General features: G+C 42.8%; 1 protein-coding gene across 1 annotated transcript in view; it reads left to right on the forward strand.

Annotated features, from left to right (window-relative positions):
- The first annotated feature begins 1,147 nt into the window (after positions 1-1,147).
- The window catches only part of SLC2A9 (solute carrier family 2 member 9), a 107,664-nt gene continuing 90,326 nt past the window's right edge, over positions 1,148-18,485 (forward strand). Inside the window, exons 1-4 of the mRNA XM_064511430.1 lie at positions 1,148-1,278; positions 4,861-4,959; positions 10,797-10,957; positions 17,464-17,588. Of these exons, the coding sequence (XP_064367500.1) occupies positions 1,207-1,278; positions 4,861-4,959; positions 10,797-10,957; positions 17,464-17,588 (457 nt within the window). The 5' untranslated portion in view covers positions 1,148-1,206. The remainder of the gene's footprint in view (positions 1,279-4,860; positions 4,960-10,796; positions 10,958-17,463; positions 17,589-18,485) is intronic.

The raw sequence follows: 18,485 nt of genomic DNA on the forward strand, positions 1-18,485 counted from the left end.
CACACACAGCCATATGGTTTGTATTTGAGTGTGAACTGCTTGCGCTGTGCTTATTTAAAGCATAAGTGTCTCATTCTTCTCTCTTAAATGCACTTCACCTATTTCAGAGCTTGATTTTTCCTAACTTGACTCTTTTATTGACATTTTTATTGCCATTGACCATTTGAAGAGATTATAAATGATGACCAGATCACCTGTCTCTGCTGATGTTTTTCAATATGTACACTAATTCCACATGGCAATGAGTAGCATCTGGCTTTCTGTTCAAACATTGCCTAGCTTGATCCGGGCCAAGGACACTTCAGACTTTTCACATCATGAGCTGTGTTCGAACTCGCAGCGCTTTGTGGCATTACTTGGTGTCTGAGAGCTCGCAGCTAGCTCAGAGGTACGCAGCATGTCAAACTCAGAGGTACGCAGCATGTCAAAAGCGGAAAGAGCAGATTTACACCAATACTAACTGCAGGCATTTGGCAATAGTTTCCAATGCACTTTATACTCGCTCAGTCATTGTTGACCAGAGGGGCAGTTTAACTCTTATCAGTTCAAAATTCCCAGGTTTACAAATAGGCACCTTCAAAGGCAGCAGCTGAAAGCTTTATCTTCCTCAGGTGACAGATCTAATCTGTTACAAAACGGTAGTGAGTGCGTCAAACCTCGGCCTCCTAAGGCTGTGGAAACACCTACATGTCATGTAGTCAACGTCTTAGTTGGCGGTGGGTTTCAAGCTGCCTACAGGTCTTGTAGCTTCAGCTTCCAGCCCCGGCAGCTCGGGAAAAATCTGCCGCTGCTTCCTGAGCATCTCGCCTGAAGCAAGTCAGCAGGGGTTGCAGACACCTGCCGCGAGGGGAGCCCGGGCAACCCGCTGTCCTGCAGCCTCTGCCGCGGTCTGCTGCCGGGCTGCCGTGAACCCCAGCCGCGACGCGTGCGCTGCCCCGGGAAGCGCTGCCGCGGGAGGGGCCCCGCCGCAGCCCCCCCTCCGCGGGCGCGGACCTTGTCTCCGCTATGTGCAAGCACGCGCGCAGGCGACCGCTCTTGCACAGCCCGAGGGCGGCGGACAGCAGGCAGCAGCCGCCCCTCGCGGGGGCCGCGCCGGGCCGGCCGCAGCCCGGCTCCCCCCGGCGCCCGGCTGCCCCCCCGCGCCCTTTGCGCGCTGCCCGGCGGAGATGCCCGCCCGCCCCCCCGCACGCCTGCGCCGGCGGCGGCATGGAGCCGGGCCCGCCCGCCGCCGCCAACCTGCTGCCGCTGCTGGAGGGGGGCCGCAAGGCCGGCGGCAACGTGAGTTTCCAGCGGGGAGAGGGCGGGCTGCCGGCTGCGCCAGCCCCGGGCGCGGCCGCGCAAGTTACGCGGGGCGGCATTTCTGCCCGTGCCCGGCTCGGGGGCGGCGAGGCTGGCGCAGGGGCGCGGAGGCCGCCGCGGGAGCCGGGCGGGCAGAGCTAGAAATGAAACCCAAAATAGTGCGGAGGGCGCGGGAAGGACGGAGAGCTCGCGCAGGCGGTGTCCGCGGGCAGCGAAAAGCCACCGCTGCCGCAGATGTGTCCCCTGAGGAGGGGAGCAGTAGGTGGGTGCCCCCCCAGGAACGAGGAGAGGACAAATGCTTAGCAGTTCTTCCTAAGATCACCTATATCAGCAACGAAGTCCTCGGGGCGAGGGGAAGCCCGGGGAGAGACCTGGAGGTTTCCTTTCCTGCCCCGCAGCCCCGAGCAGCAAAGCGGGAGCAAGGAGCGCGGCGCAAACGCGTCCCCTGCGGGGCTGGGCCCGGCGTAGCCGCGCTCTGAGCTCGGGCTCGCTCGCCTAAAACTGGACCACACTGAGTGTGCTGGGTAAGGTACTCCAAAATCAAGGCTAGAAAGTTTTAACAATATCCGTTTAAGAATACTAAGGCTTTTTTACTTACCTGAGCAACACTTAGCACTTACAGTTTTGCCTAATTTCAATCTGAGAAGGGTGCTGTAACCAACTAATCAAAATACAGAATTCTAAATGGTGTTTGAAAGGCTGAAATGCAAATTGTCACGTGTTTTCTCTTTAAAAAAGAGATAATTTAAGGCTCATGCTAATTAACATAAATGTTATGTTGCCTGCTGACCAAGAAAGGGAAATTGGGAAAAGCATTTCTCAAAGATATCAGAGTGCTGTGCCCTGAGACCTGTAATAAAAGCAAAGAAACGTGGACTTTCACAAGTAAGCTGCTGGCAAGTATCTGGAGGTCTTTACTCTGAACTGACCTACAAATTTCCTCAGAGAAGAATTATTGCTGTGGTGACGGTCACATCGACCAGCCTTTGCACTGACAGCAGCAACTCCTGAGCAAACTATTGGCACTGAAGTAAGGGAACACCTATGAGGGAGGTGTCATTATCTTCTCTTTTCCCAGTCACTGTAAAACAGGTTTTTTTTTTAGTGTTGCCACAGAGTTAATATTTTTCTGAACAACAGCTTGAGGTTTTCTTTTTTTCCTTGAGTTCTTGCTTCATTGTGCTTTTGTCTCTTATCTGGTGTTGCTGAAACTTGAGCAAATATTTAAAATAGTGTGTGAGGAGACAGGTCATGGAAAAGTTGAAGTTCATATTCCAAGTACTATAAAACTTTGAATCAAGAAAGTCTGTGGTTTTGTGGTGCTTTCTACAGTCGACTGTACACCCGAAAAATTCTCGGGGTTAAAGTAGACTCTAAAACCTGCTATTTGCAGCACTTTAAAGTAGGTGTGGGGTCTTCTAATTTGGTAGCACTTTCATGGGTTTGTATTGCATTGTCTTCCACTTAACCCCATGTGCATGCCATGTGCCAGTGCTGAAACATTTAAGTGCTCACTCAAGTAAACACTAGACGATGTGCTCCAAATCTTTTTTTCTAGGGGTACTAGCATTGGGGGAGCAACCCCTTTAGAGATGTTACATCAAGACTACTGCGTAGCACATGTGAGCTTGCTCTCAGCATTTGTGGACCCTTTGGGAGCGGTCTGGGAGACCTGCAGGTGTGGAAGAGTCCACTCAGTGTCATTAGTTCAGAGTAGCAGTAAATCCTGTAAGTGCTGGAAGGCTGTTTCATAGCAGGGAAATGAGGAACTATCATCACACAGCACCTAAGATGAGATGTTACTCACAGAGAAGCTAAAGCCTGGTGTCAAAATGTCTGTTCTTCATTGGCAAAGTAATGGTGCAATGCTTTCTCTATGTGGCAGGTTCATTTTAAGAAGCTGGCTAATAATAAGAAATTGTATTTGGCTTAAGCAATGAACTCTGTGGGATATATTGCCTACACAAAGCTTTTTCCCGCACTGCTCCCCCCCCCCCCCCCCCCCCCCGTACGCTACCTCCTCACCTGCCTGAGAGTAGGGCGGCTAATGAACTGTATAATCTCTTAAAAAGTTGTGGAAGAAGTGGAAGAAGTTAAAACCACTAAGCTTTGTATTATGAATGTATATGTAAATTTGTATTTGGGAGCCCTAAGGAAGTTGTGGAGGTGGCAGGCCCCCCAGATGCTGCGGTCTCTGTCCTGATACATTCACATCTCATGGCTTCTCCGTGAACCAGCGAGCCTGCAGTGACAGCGTGCCCGCATGGGCTCTGGCACGTGCTGAGAGCACAGGAGCGTCCGCTTTCCCTGCCGGCTCTGCGCTGCGGCCGGTGGAGCTCGTTCCAGGGCATCACCACTGCCGTTATCCTGTGTGCCAACTGCACCGCCCTCGCTCATGCTTCAAGTCTCCGTTTTCCCAAGCAAGTGAACAGCTTGTCATGGGCAGCTGGCAAAATGTTATATCGATTCATTAACCTCTTGTGTCTGCTATAAATGGTATAGCTGAAGCTGACTTCAGTAGGCCTCTTTAAGTATGTCTTTCTCCTCTCAAAAGGTTTGGGGCTTCAGGGAGAGAACAATCAGATGGGACATAAAATGATAGTGAACTGTGCCTGAAACTCTAAAAATCTTACTGGACTTTTTTTTTTAAAAAAAGCTCAAAACACATTAAAAAGCCACCCATTGTAACATGTTCAGAAGTGAAGTCTTCCATGATCTACAAAAGAACATCAACAGCCAACCAGCTGCCAAAGCACTAACTCCCCCGGGAGTTCTGTAGCGTGTCGGGGGGGAATGGTGCCGGTCATTTCTGCAGCTTCCTCTAATCCCCTAGGAGAGCTGGGTGGCCAGAAGTGTCCTTGGAGAGGACAGAAAAGATCCTGAAATACAAAATCTTTGAAATCAGCTGACTAAAATTCCAATATCTAAGCAATCTCTTTTCAACCAAAAAAAAAAAAAATCATAGCAAAGCTGAAAACAGAACAGGGGATAGAGGAAGGAGAGCTGAACAGGACCGTTCAAGAGCTACTGGTGTTTCAGTGGGGAGAAAAGAGCGAATGGCATCTCCCCCAGACTCTTTGTGTGGCTGTTAATTCCTGTTGGAGACTTATATTTGGGTTTCAATATGTAGTTTAAAGACAGTCACAAACATTTAATTTCAGTGACACACAACCTTGCAGGCTTTCTCCTAAGTAAACTCTACCCAAAGACCTATTGCATCAAATACATGTCACTGCTTGATTCATTTTATTGATTGTATGTTGCCAAATTGTTTCCTTTGCCAATAGTGTGTTTTTGTAACTATGCTTTTTGGTGTGGGATGGTTGCAGCAGAAATCTGTGACATCAAAAGAGGTTTAAATGTTCTCTGATGCCTCTGTAAATATTAATAGTCTGTCACTTCAAATTTCCTATTTCTTGAATTGCAGAAATAGTGTTTCAAGCCAGTATCCTATAGCAAGACCTGTGTACAGGAGCTAGTTAATGCGAGGCATGTTTAAAATCTGCAGTATGCTATTTTAAAGTACACTGACAATTATTACATCTTTTCAATGTTTTTCAGAATTGGTCTGGCAGTCTCATTGTAGCCTCTTTGGCTGGTGCTTTTGGGTCGTCCTTTCTGTATGGTTACAACCTCTCTGTAGTGAACGCTCCTGCGGTGGTAAGTGACTGACTGACACAATGGGAATTTAGTATCAGTAGAGGGCGTCCATGCCCAAATAGTCCACGTTCTGCTTTTATAATCCTCTTAATGTGGTAGAAGAGGTTAAATAAACTATTGTAACTTTTGTTCGCTAGAAAGGATCTTTCTGCTGCTTATGAGGCTTTCAGATAAATTAAGTATCTGACAGGAGATTAAAAGCTGCTTTTGAGCTGTGTGTGTGCAACATGGTTTCTTTTTTCTTCTCCTCAAGCCCAGACTAACACTAAATTTTCCTATATACTTTTTGTGTGATAAGGTATTTTTAATGTCTGTCTGACTGCTGAATATTCAGCAGCTATGCACATGTTCAGCAACTTTTGTTCATGCTGGTCTGTTCCATAGAGTTGCACAACATTTCATTCCTACACTACGGGAACTATAAATAATGTCTCTGGCTTCCTCTTAAATAGTGAGCCTCCCCTTCTGCATTACGTGGTGACGCCTCGTTTGGTTCTGCACGTGAAGCTGTTGCGTTGGCTGTCTGTTGGCTGCAACATGTGGAATGTATCTGAGGAACAGAGTGCTGCAAGATCAGTCTGCGTTATTTGGATCTGACTAAGCATCAGTTATCGCAAATCAAAATCTGAATGTTTTGTGATTACACTGGCCATCCAGAGAGCCTCATAATTCAATCAAATGCAGCAGTAGGCAATTCAATGAAACTGCAAGCAGTACTTTTTTTAAAAAAGAAGTAATTCATATACTTTGACACCTGTTTAAATTCTGTTTCAAAAAACTGTTGAAATTCTGTTTCTTTTTAGCTCCTTCTTTTATTGAAATCTATTATTAAAATGTGTCACTAGATTTCCACTTGAACACCTTGGCCATATTAAAAATGGATACAATATTTATGCAAATAATGAAAGATTTTTTTTTAACTTGTTTCGTATGTTGTAGTGGGTAAACAGTGGAAGATTGGTGAGGAGATAGGAGCATGTTGACCGATCAATTATTCCAGCTGCCAAAACACTTGGTGTGCAGAACCCATAAGGAATGGCAGATTGTGACTGTTAGACTTGCGCCACATAGGCGTCAATCTGGACTTTTGTACTCCTAAAGAATTACTGCTTCCCTTGTTATCTGTATACCTAGAGAATTATCGCTGCCCATGTTATCTGCAGTGCATGCGTAGTACCCCATATTGTAACCTAAGAGGATTATGAACAGACTCACCCTGTAGGAGGTTACAATTGCGTACTTGATAGCTTCTGCGAATTTTCTTGAAGTTCTCAGTAACTTTTGTAATGATAAAACAGGCAGACAGATTGGATGTTTACTGTAGTATGACAGTTCCCATGCGTCACTTCACCCTGCAGTCATCAGGAGGTAAACGTGGCTTAGAAGGAAGTGAACTTCTGAGAGCAATGGTATGGATGGTACTGGTGATATGTGTCCTTCCTCCACAAAGTCAGTACTGTCAATACACCACTGAGAGTGATCTGACTTCTGAAAATTTTTTTTAATGGACTGTCCTGGTAATCAGAGCTTTGCTGCCATTCTCTGCAGGAGTAAAAGAAAGAAAGGATAATAGGAAATGCTGTTTGGCAACCTGCGGGTGGTTAGGTGTAAATCATGTAATAGATTACAGTGGCAATAAAAGTGCAGGTGAGGAGGTCAAAGGTGAAGCCATATCACAATTATGGTAAATTCTGAGCATCCTGGTCAGTAGTACTTCCAGCATTGTCCATTTTTGCTTGAAGTCTTTTTTGAACTGAAACTGGTCACCACGCTGATGGCTTTGGTCATACTGTTGACAGGTACACGTGAAGTCTGTGCTGTTCTAGTGAGCTGTTGCAGTGGTTTTGTTTGAGAACCTAGTGTCTTTCTTATTCGTGTTAAAGCCCCATACGTTAGTTGGGGCTAAGGAGTAGTCTTACTGATAGATGCTACTGAGGAAGAGTATGTGGTTGTGCTGGTTCAAGAGCAGAAAGTCAGGGTGGTCTCTGGCCCCCTCTTTCAGCCCCAGCATTAATCTGTGCTGTCCGTTTGCTTAGCACAGGCCACTTGCCTGTCCGTGTCCCCTGAGCTGCAGTGACCAGGTTAAGGGAGGATCTGGACTCTGCCCATATCCATGGTGGGGAGAGGGGAGCTATACCAACACTGTGCTTTATGCAGCACAAGCAAATGATCCTTTGCTCTTATCTTTTTTCCCCTTGTGTGTGGCTGTGTGTCATCAAATCAGTCTGCTGCAAGATGACTCTTTGGGAATACTGATGTGACGTGATTGAGAAAATCATAAGGGGGCTGATTTTAGCTGTAGATAAGCTTTTATAAAGGTGCTGTCTATATTGGGAATGCAGTATTTCCCTAAAAGTAGTAAGCTGAGTGGGTTAGAAACTTGGCGGGGCAAATAACTTGAGCTAACTTGTTCTGGTCATGTGCGATGTACAGCCTGCATTAGTAGTGCTGAGTATCGCTGTGTAGGATGCTGGATATCTTCTGCCCCTGGTTACTTCAGCACAATTCCTACCAATTTCTTGAATCGTTCAGCCTTAGAGAGGGCCCCGTATGGGGCTGTGGGAGGTATTTAAAAAGTGCTCGATGATGACTTGACTAAAATGCAGGGTGTTTCTGGGATACTGGAAGTGAACATGTCAGCATTATCACTGAGCTGTGTGGAGGAAGTTCGTGTAAGGCTGAAACTCCCAAGAACGGCATTTGTAAATTCTTGTGAACGTTTCCTTTCTGTGCTCAATGCTATGCCAGCTCCTTAAATGGGAGGGAAAGTCCCATGTGGTTCTCAGTGGCGACCTTCAGTGCAAGTCATCTCGTCAGGTATGAGTGTCAGTCAAACTATCTCGTTGTTGCCAGGGGGAAATAAACTGCACCAGACCTGCACAGAGCTGCCTTGGCTCTGCCGACTGGTGCAGAGTTGGGGAAAGGGATCGGTTCCCGTTCTGTCCCTTATCTGTCCCTTATCTTCCTGGGAGAAAGAGCAATGGCCCATCACAGACGTACACCGTGCTTGATCATATGAGAGATCCCATATTAGTAGGTTCCACTGGCTTGTCAGTTTTATAGATTGTGGGTCTATAAAGCTGCCGAGTATGAAGCATTATCAGAATTTATTAAACACATATGGGAACCTTTGGTAATAGGAAGCCAAATGTTTGGAGTGAATATAAGTTTGAGTGAATGTAAGTTGCCTTTTTCTGAGCTGCATTTTTAAAATCCGTTATATGGGCCACTTCTCAGCGAGGTCTGCGGAACAACGATACAAGGATGTGCTTTGTTCTTTGTACGGGAAGAGAAATCTCTGCTACTTATTGCCACACAGTTACTGCTTTCTTCCTGCTTGAGTTTGCATTTCTACATTCCTTAAAGACTCGATTCTGGGAAAGTGATTGCAGAGAGGTATAGCTGACGGAGGCAGTTGGATAATCATCCCTGTGTGTGAGTGGCCCTCATAACTCAAGGTCAAGCTCAGGGTCGTTTTTTCTTCTCTAAAGACTGGTTCTTCTTTGCCTTGATATAAGTTACTTAGAGAGCTAAGGAAAGCTCCCTTGTGTTTCCATCCCTCACACTGCTACCTTGATGAACTGAATACTTTCTTGAATAGTTTCAGTTATTTGATGTTTCCTTGTGAACAAAGCTACGTTGAGAGCTATTTTACAAGAATATTATTTATAACATGATGGGAAAATAATTTGCATACTATTTTTGGTCATTAGCATTAGCAAGAAATGCTAATAGTGTTCTAAAAATGTCTTCTTTTAGTCTTCATTATTATCAGAAATCATCTTCAAATAAACAAGATGTCTGAATCTAAAATTAATCTGAGTATTGGTACAAAAGAGAAGGAGGATGTATTACTTGATTTAGTGGCAGATTCATTTGGAACTTTACTATGGAATTCTTTAAAATAGACCAAGCACCAAGTTGACTTTTTTTTTCTCTAAAAATGTGCCTCACAGAACTTCCTGGCTCCAGGTTTTCAAGTTGCCTAAAAAAAAAAAAAAATCATATTTTTGCCTAAATTAACAGTTAAGAAAAAAAGCTTATTTTGTAGCTAACAAATGCAAATTTTTGACTAATGTAACAATACTAGACATATTCCAATCCCTCCTTCCTCCACCCCCACAAAACCTCCCAAACCACTAAACAAAAATACATTGAGAGGAGAAAACAACTGTTTCACTCTATATATAATTTTGTCTTTGCTCCCACCTTTTCATGCTTTTTCTGTCTGTGTGTACAGAAGCATATAAAATAGGGTGGGAGAAATAAGATATCCCTGTCTTCCTTTTAATTCAGGACATGATGCCAGAAACTTGATAGAAGGAAGATAGTATGCGAGATGTTCTACCTCCACCTTTATTACGTACTTTGCACATGGAGAAGCAATAAAATCCTCAAATCAAGTAGTCTACATATACAAGGCTGGAATATTTAAGGTTTGAAATTCCTGGCCTAAATAGGGAAAGTGGTGGTAGGTTTATGCTACTGACCGCTGTCCCAGGATAATTTAGTAACGATGACATGATGGAGGAAATCTGAGAAGACACTAGGGAATGGTGCCAGGATTAAACTTTCAGATACTGCAGAGCTTGTCTGGGAGCAGGGATGAAAAACGATTCAGGACATTGCATGAGGGTGAAATAGCAACTGTGAGGCACTTACAGCTCTGTAAGGAGCCGCGAGCCCCCCAAATGGCATCATACCTTTGCCTCGTTTCTAAAGGAGAACTCCATAAAAATGAAAAAGCTTGACTAAAAGGAAAGTAAATAGGCAATATCTTTGCATATGATATAGACACTATGTGAAAATGTCATACCAGAGATATGACACCTTTAAGTTTTAGACAGATGAAGAAACTCTGGCGTGATTAAACCTCAAGTTGTTAGGGTAAGTTGTAAGGGAAGTTGTTAGAAGGCAGAAGGCATCCTTCAAAAATTGTGGTTGCGCTCTCATGAGGAAAGTAGAAAAAGAATGTGAACTCTGCCTGCTGCTGGAGATGGGCTCTGCTGCCTTCTGCCCGTTGGGCAGCCCCAGGAGGGTGGGTTTTGGCAGGCCCTTTTACATGGGCAGTGAGCCTGGCAGGGGCATGCCGGGCTCGCCGCTTCGCTTCCCAAAGCTGCCTCCTGCGCATGGAGCTGCTGCCTGGGAAGGTCTAAACTCCCCCCAAACACATTAATGTGTGGCTTTTGGTGCTCTGTCCTATAAGACAAGCCTAACTCATCTCCTCATGACAGTCTTGTTGCCCTCTGGCAAGTACTGGTGGCAGCTCCCTTCTTTACTTCTGGGCCACCAATTTCTGCCTGGTCCCCAATTTGTTCAAGACAATTTTGCCTCCACCTGCTGCATGGCAAATTCTAGCTTGCTTTGCTTGCCCCAAAAAGTGTTACTCTAGGATGCCTCACTTGCCTCGGATTAAGCACACGTATGTGGCTGGTCGAGTGCGAGTGACCCCCTCGTGTGCCTCAGCCTGTGTTCAGGCTGAAATGTTTGTGTGTGTATACACAGGAGGGCTACCACAACTGTTGTGAATGTTATGCTGAAAACCTGAATTGTATTGCCACTGCCTTATAGGAGTCTCTTTTATAAGCCTCTTCTGCGTTCCTGTCTACCTATGGGGTTTTTTTTCCACACTGTTTTTGACTGGCTGGTGGTTAAATGTATGTGTGCTTTGACAGGTTTGGGTCATCTGTATTGCAGTCACATCTAGAGGTGAGGCTCTGCTTTTTGGAGCAATCAGGGGGAGGGTGATTTCTGCAAGCAACTACTGTCTCTTGTGTTATTTCTATCTTGTTCTTACAGAGTGATTTTTACAAGTGTTATTATGTATTCATTTTCAGTATATCAAGAGATTTTACAATGAAACTTGGCAAAGAAGATACGGCTTCTCGATGGAGGAAAGCACGCTGACGCTCCTCTGGTCTATAACTGTCTCTATTTTTGCCATTGGTGGCCTTGTGGGTGCCATTATTGTCACCCCAATTGTGAAGTTCTTTGGGCGGTAAGTGTGTTGGAAAACTACTTTCTAAAGCTGTTCTTTACTTGGTGTCTCCAAAGAGATTTTATGTTATTTTATTAAAAAAACAAAAACACAAAACTCTGAAGAGCTCTACTAGAATTGAAACATTTTGAGATCATAAAAATTCAGTTCTAAATTTCCAAGAGTAAAATTAGCACCTTTGACCTCAGTATGCATCGTCTGACTTCGCAGAAGCCATTTGTTCTGAATTGGCAGTGGGTTGAGATAACAAGGAAATTGAATAGTCAAGAGTGCAAAAGGAAGATACCATAACATAAAAAAGATTTCTTAAAGGATTGGCAGACTCTTGATCCATCAGTCTGCTGAGTTTCTCACCCTACACAAATAAAGCTATCAACATGTCTCATTTGTTGCTCAACAGCATTTGTTGTCTTCTGGTAATAAAAACTGTGGTTTTCTTCCTTCCTTGTGTCAACTTAAAATATAGTTTGAAGAAGCAGATTAGGGTGAAATTCTTATTTCTTGCTTCTGCATTCTTAGTGTCTCCTTCCCTGCTCAGTGCAATGCCGTATTTGACTAATGGTAAATCTCAACCACAGAAAATCCTGGTATTTTAGGAGTGTCTGTGTCAGTCTGTGTTTGCATTTCCCCAGTAGGTAGCAACTAGATATTTTCCATCGAATTTTTGTTTTGTGCAATTTTTCCAAAGAGAATTTTACCTGTGGTTTGTAATTTCCCTATGCTTAGCAGGGGCTTAAAAAAAAAAAAAGCCACTGTAACATGCACCTTAACTGCGCATTGCGCGTTTGGCTTTTATTTAATTGTAAATTCTTTATTATTTGTTTATTTCTGTTCAATTAAATCACTGAGTAAGATCTTCACAGAGGCTCAGATATATAGGCATCCACCTCTACTGTTCTTATTTGTGTTCTACCTTTTGACCTTTTCCATCACTTACTTTACACTGTGCTCTCCTACGTCTAATTGTCATGTCCCTCGAATACTCTGTTTAGATTTTGTTTTTCCTTCATTGTCCCCAGATTTTCCCCAACTCATCCACGTCCCATTTTTCACCTCAGGTGATGTGATTCCAGGTTCTTCCATTTCATGCTTACAGCAAATCTTTATTCTCTGCTCTGTAAATCTATTATCCAGTCTTCATTAATTTATTCTGTCCCATCAATTCACCACTGGATTTTCAATTCTTAAATATTTTTCATAGCCACTACTTTTTCAGGCTTGCAGCTTCTTCTGCCAACTCATCAGTTTGGCTTTTACATGCTTCTTGAATATATGAAACTATCCCTGACTCGTACTGATTATTTCCTGGAAGTGTCACTGAATGGGCTGTGCTTCATTTACAAAGTGAAATAAAAAATGAGCTCATAGAAGATTGGAGTTTTTGGTGAGGTGTGGAATGGCTTTGTGTGCAAACTAGTTAAAGTGGTGGCTGATATCAGTTGTATAAATACCGCTTTGATGGGTGCAGATCGTATTTCCAAGGCAGGGTTTTAAAGCCTGCTGGCTCTGTCCCTGTTTATTATATTTATCCCTGTGAAATCATGAAATAGCTCTCTTACAGATATGGTGTGAGAGTATTTGATTAGAGGCTGGAAGGAATTGCACCTCTTGCAGGCAGACACAGGGTAAAGGCTGCTCATCAAAGTGTGATTCTTGAGTTTGCTGTGTGTTTGTCTGGCCTAGGAAAGCAGCCTGACACATCAGGACAGTAAATGAAGAGCCCCTTAAGAAGTGTTGACAGAACAATAAAATACTTGGACTGTAAAATTGTTCAAGTGTCGGTTGAAGAGCTGTAGGTATGTGCTCCACTTACACTGACGTGGAATAGTGAACGAAAGGAGACCAAAAGTGTTAGTCAGAAATAATGTACAACTTTGAAAAGAGCACTTTCATATTGCTGTAAGATTAATAACATAATTTTCAAAAATGATTTGCATTACCAAATTCTTAGGTCCTGCTTATTTCCAGAGAGGTTCAGGGTAAAATTTTTAAAGACAACCTTTATTCACATAAGTAGAAGTCCCATTTTCAAATGTGACTTTGGCACTTGATAATTTAAGTTCTCTGCTGCAGCTGAAGAGCAGCTGCTGTTGCAGATCATACACACTGAGCGCTGTGCACTGAGGATTGCCAAGGCTATTGCTAGGGAGGAGCTTGCAAATGAGGGATAAGGCCTTACATCTAGCCCAGTGAATCGTTTTGAGTCTGAAGAGATTAAAGGCATTTATCTGGATTATTTCAGTAATTCTACTGCTTCTTTTATTCTGAAGTGATCTACTGTACTTGAAATGGTGATCAGAATTCATCTCGTTACTGACTTTGACAGCTAGCTATTTAAACCCCTAGTTTCCTTACTATGTTTGTCCTATAAGGTATCATACTTGCTCTCTAAGCTGAGCTTCTAGATTCTTTCTTATTACTGAATTTTGAGGCAACAGTGTATTTTTGAGGGAACTGTAATTCTACCATTTTTCTAGTTGGGAATTTTAGACAAATAAACAGATTATTAATTCCAATCTCTAAGTAAAAGCAGTGCAGCTGTGGAGGGCAGGTACCTGGCAGGACTCTGTTCTGGGCTCTGTGGAACTTGCTGGTACCATGAGAGCAGGTGACGATTTTGAAATAAGAGATTAATTGTCTGTGATTTTTGCAAAAAGCCAAGGACAATTCTGGGGGAGGGATTCTTACGTGTTCTCAATAGCCAAAATACCTAAAAAAGGAAAAGGAATCCCTAAAGTTTAGATCTATTTGTGTCTAGCTGATGGGTGCATTCTCTGTCTTGCCTGGGATGCTAATAGGAATCGTGATTTTTAATGAGCAAATGGCTCTCCCCTTAAGACTCTCTTACATTGAGTACAGAATTGGAAACTGCATTCCTGCAGCTGAGCAGATACTCACCCACAAGAGTGAGCCAGTTTTTGGTATATGTTGCAAAACTTATCCTTTGGCTTAGGATGTAACCGCTTGCGATGAGTCCTCTGTGTTCAAACAATCAGAAGTTTTTGGAAGCAGCTTCCTGTTGGAACAAATGCATATGCTTTGTCCCCAAAGCTTTATTTCTTTTGGCTGGAGACAATGCTGAATTATTTGAGTAGAAGGAACAAGCTTCACATTTAAATGGACGTTAATCCAGTGTTTTTAGTGCAAAAGCTGCAGCAGAAGTGGCTGGCCACAAGCTGTTTGTTTAATATGCACATAATGTAAAAAGAAAGCAGTGATTATCTTTCTTTTTTTGTCCCACTTGGAGCATCCCAGGGCTTCACCGCTAATGACTGACTCCATGCCAGAGAGCCAGAGTAGTGCAGTATGCGGGAGGCTGGGCTGCAGCCTGAGCCCAGGCTCCTGTTCCTAGCTCTGACAATGTTTTGCAGGTTAGCTTTGGGTCGAGTCCTCTTCGCTCCCTAGTGCTCTGTTTACCCAGTTCCCCATAAAGATACTGATGTGCTCTATAACCTTCAGCAGGACTGGAAAATCAAATGTGCGATGCAAGAGCTAGGCATGGTATTTATACTTTAATAAGTCTCATATGCCATCTGGACTGTTGTTCCATTGGTTGGTGATTTGGGATGTTAAGGAAGTGATTAAGCTGTCCGGCACATCAGTGTGCGCCTTTCCCTAAGGTAGGTTAGCTTTAAAGTGTGTACTGAAGTACTGTGCGTGTGGCGAGCACTGTTATCCGACAAGATTTGTCTGGAGTTTCCCAAGGGAAAGTGTCTGCTCCCATGTTCTGTGAAGCACCATGTCTTTATATCACTTACGGCAGAGTTACACAAGCAAGTTTGTTGGATTTTTTTGGTTTGTTTTTCATACGCCATGTTTCTAGAGTAATGCAATTTCGAGTCTGTGTGACCAGGAAAGCATGGCGCTTTATCATCGTAGCATGGCCTGGCTGGAGCTAGACTGAGGCTGTGTATGGAGTTGGGGGGGGGGGGGGGTGTTGTATTTTTTTTTTTCCCTAGGAGCCAGGACAAGAAATTGTTACCACTGTTCATGTTTAAGGCAATTTGAAGTCTATTTCATTACTGAAAACTTGCATGCTCTATGTTGTTTATTACAACACTTTAATGAGCCTCTTTCTTACTTTCTTTTTCTTTCTATCTTTCTTTCTTTCTTTTTTCAATCTGGAAAATTGTGCAGCTATGCTTTTCTGTTCTCTGCACAGAACAGGTGGTCCTTGGGCAGCTTTATCTACAGAAATGTACATTTTGTAAGTTTTTTCTTTAATTAAAAAGTAAGAATGTAAAAACTTCAGATGAATCTATAGCACTTGTTTCACCTGAATGAACACTTTTTTCCATTTTTTGGCATTAATTGTCTCCCGTTAGCCTTTTCAAATTATATCCATCTGAAAAATCTGCTTTTAATGGGTAAAATCAGCATACTTGATTGCTATATTATGTATACATGTATTTTAAATGGGCCTTATCTCTTCCATTGCTTGATCTTCCATTTATTAATGAAAAAAATCACTGGAAAGCTGGAAAAGTAATTAAATGCAAGCATTAAGATATTTCCTATTAAAAACATATTGATCTGTTGTAAGAAATTGGACAACTTTGTTCAATAGATGGGATATTTCCATTTGGTACCTATGTGCCGAACTTGAGAAGAACGTGGACTCCTGGGTCCTCCTATTACCCCCCTTTGGTAGAGAAAAAAGTAAATAGAGAGCCTTTCTGGTCGTACCTGTTCTCTCACATGGAAATTGCAATATAGAGATGGAAAATCCATTAAGAATACTTATGGATGTAAGAAGACTTCAGTATTTTAACAAAAATGGATATTCTCAGCCTATGTCAGTTACCATCAAAGTTACCGGATTCCTCATAATTTGTATCATCATTGAGGTTTGTCCGGATCTTCAGCTAAATTTTGTTTTCAAATCAGTTGTTTCCTTCGTATAGGGTTGTGCGGGGGATCGGAGGCTTTGATACTGAGTTGTACCTCGAGAACTACCACTAGACCGTGCTTAATTTATGTGACTGCAACAAAAGTAGAGGTAGAGACAAACCTCTGTTGTATATCACATATAGTTAAGTGAGGTGATTCATGGATGGAAAATGTAGGGTCTCACCCTTCTCTTACCCCATAATTGTGAAAATTACGGTGTTTTGTCGTCTGCCAGACCCCAGGCAGTGCGGAGCAGGGCTGTGGCCATGGCGGTGCTGCGGGGAGACCTCCACCAGCAGGTGCCCCGCCGGGCTCTGGCCCTGTCCAGGAGCCGTCAGAAACTTTCAGTCACTCTCAAGGTTGAGGCTGGTGATGATGGGTTCTCCAGCCATTTCCCTGCAGGTTGTAATTTAGCAAAAAGCCACTTAAATCCATATTTGTGGAGAGACAGCAGGATGTGTACTAGGTGGCAGTGAGTCTTTGAGCTCTGGGCAGGGTTGCTATTTAATCTCTCAATAGAGAGTAATTGCGGCAGAGCTTTGGATCTTAGGTCTTTAACCAGTTTGCTTCCATGTGTTCAGAAAAATATGATCTTGTATATCACAGTGAAATATTTGAGTGTCGAAGGCCTATGAAATCCGACGTATAATTTCTTTTATGAAGTATTTCTTTCTGCAGAAGATACCAGACTTATGAGTCACTGTTGAAATAATGAGTCCCTCAAACTTGAGCAGAAATGACCTCTGTAAGATGAAAACTGTAAGAAATTAAGCAGGTGGTATAGAGTGGATGAGAAACTGAGATGTTTTGAAAAAAAATTATATTTTTCATGTTGATTGTTTTTGTAATAGTTTTTTTATTTCAATGAAGTAATTTAACATAAAGAACAGTTTTGAAAGATTTTTTTCACCCTTCATTTAATAGTTTTTTGAATGAGATAATTTAGAAATTGAAAAAAAAACAAATAAGATGTACATCAATATTTTGATTAATTTCAGAAATTTTTGGAGATTGATTTGTGTCATTCCTGTGACTCCCAACTGTATTTTCTAACTCTGCAAGTAGTATTTTTAATCAATGTATGTATTTAATATGGCTTTAAGGACAAATTATAATGGCTTAAATATGTCAGTGTTTGAAAGATCTCCAAATGGCAGGAACTGTATATGTAGCATTAACATGGCTATAATTATGTCAGTTTTTTGCTACTTAAAATATATTCTGTTTCCTACAAATGCACGTTTACCCAAGTATGTGTCTTTATATACATATATAAAGTCTCAGGTATGGCTCTTGCATTTTTAGGATATATAGGATGACGAATTGCCATGCCTTCAAAGTACAGATCTTTTGACTGTGATGTTATTTATTTTAAAGAGGTGATATAGGTTTGCTCCCTGTATTTGATATAGGTTTGGAACAATATTGATATAGTGGATATTTGGACATCGTGTTGTATTTTGGAACCCCATGCAACAGGTAGGAGGCAGTGTTTGTTAGGTGGCACTTGGTTTTATTTGTGAATGTTTAACAATGATAGCCTAGTGTTCTTTGGATATGGCTAGGGTTTAGCTGTCCTGATTTTGACACCTATGTAAAATATCTTCTCCTTTCAGGAAATGTACGTTGCTGCTCAATAATGTATTTGCAGTTGTGGCTGCACTGTTGATGTCCCTCTCTTCATTAGCGGGGTCATTTGAAATGCTTGTACTGGGCCGCATGATAATGGGTGTTGATGCAGGTAAGCTTTTCTCATGCTGTACCTGCATGTAATATTTGTGCTGTGCGTAATCTTCCTCCTCTCCCCTAGTAAGGTCTTTCCTTATATTAGAGAGGCGTGTCAAGGACTAGCCACACTGATTTCAGGGGGCCTAAGCAGCAGAACAAGGATCAGAGGATCTGACCTTCAGTGAAGACACCCAAACGGCTACTAGCCACGACGGTCTATCCTGTTTTTTTCCTTCCCCTTTCCTCCCACTGCCCCCAGAACATGTCCGTCTTCACACAGTGGAAATCCTTTTGTTAGGAGTGTGTGGTCTATTGATTAAAGCTGCATGTTGTTTTGCATTTAGAAGTTGTTGGATCCCAAGCTAATACCAGTAGGATTAAGCTGAAGGTATGGAACACTGAAATTCCCTTCTAGCAACATCATCTTCCCAGTGTTAGTCAGTTATGGAATTGTTGCTGCACCCAAATAATCCTGCATCGAGCAGGGTCCTCTAAAATCCTCAGTAATTCCACTGATCACTGAATGGTGAGAAATACTTACCTAATGTGGTGCAGGCTTCTAGGTGAACTAAGACAGTTTTAGCTTCTCAGTATAATTCTGTGAATGTAAAGGATGGAACATGCTTTGACTTCTGCATCACTAAGCTCAGCTTGTGGAAGCTCTGACTGTCTCGCTGGCAGGCACAAACTGCAGGCACTTGAAGGCAGTTGTCTTTCCCAAACAGTGTGCAGACTGGGGGTAGTTTTGGGGTTGGCTGCAAACTTTCATCTCAGATTATCACTAAGCTGCTGAATGTTTGGATATTTGCAAATACTGTTAGTGTGCTAACCAGGGTCATGCTTTCTTTCTTTTTTTTTTCTCCCCTCCCCTTTCTGGTTCATCACAGCTGTAGGCCTGTATAGACAAGAA

This window comes from Dromaius novaehollandiae, chromosome 4 (genome assembly GCF_036370855.1).
Source record: "Dromaius novaehollandiae isolate bDroNov1 chromosome 4, bDroNov1.hap1, whole genome shotgun sequence".
In the NCBI taxonomy this organism is placed as follows: domain Eukaryota; kingdom Metazoa; phylum Chordata; class Aves; order Casuariiformes; family Dromaiidae; genus Dromaius; species Dromaius novaehollandiae.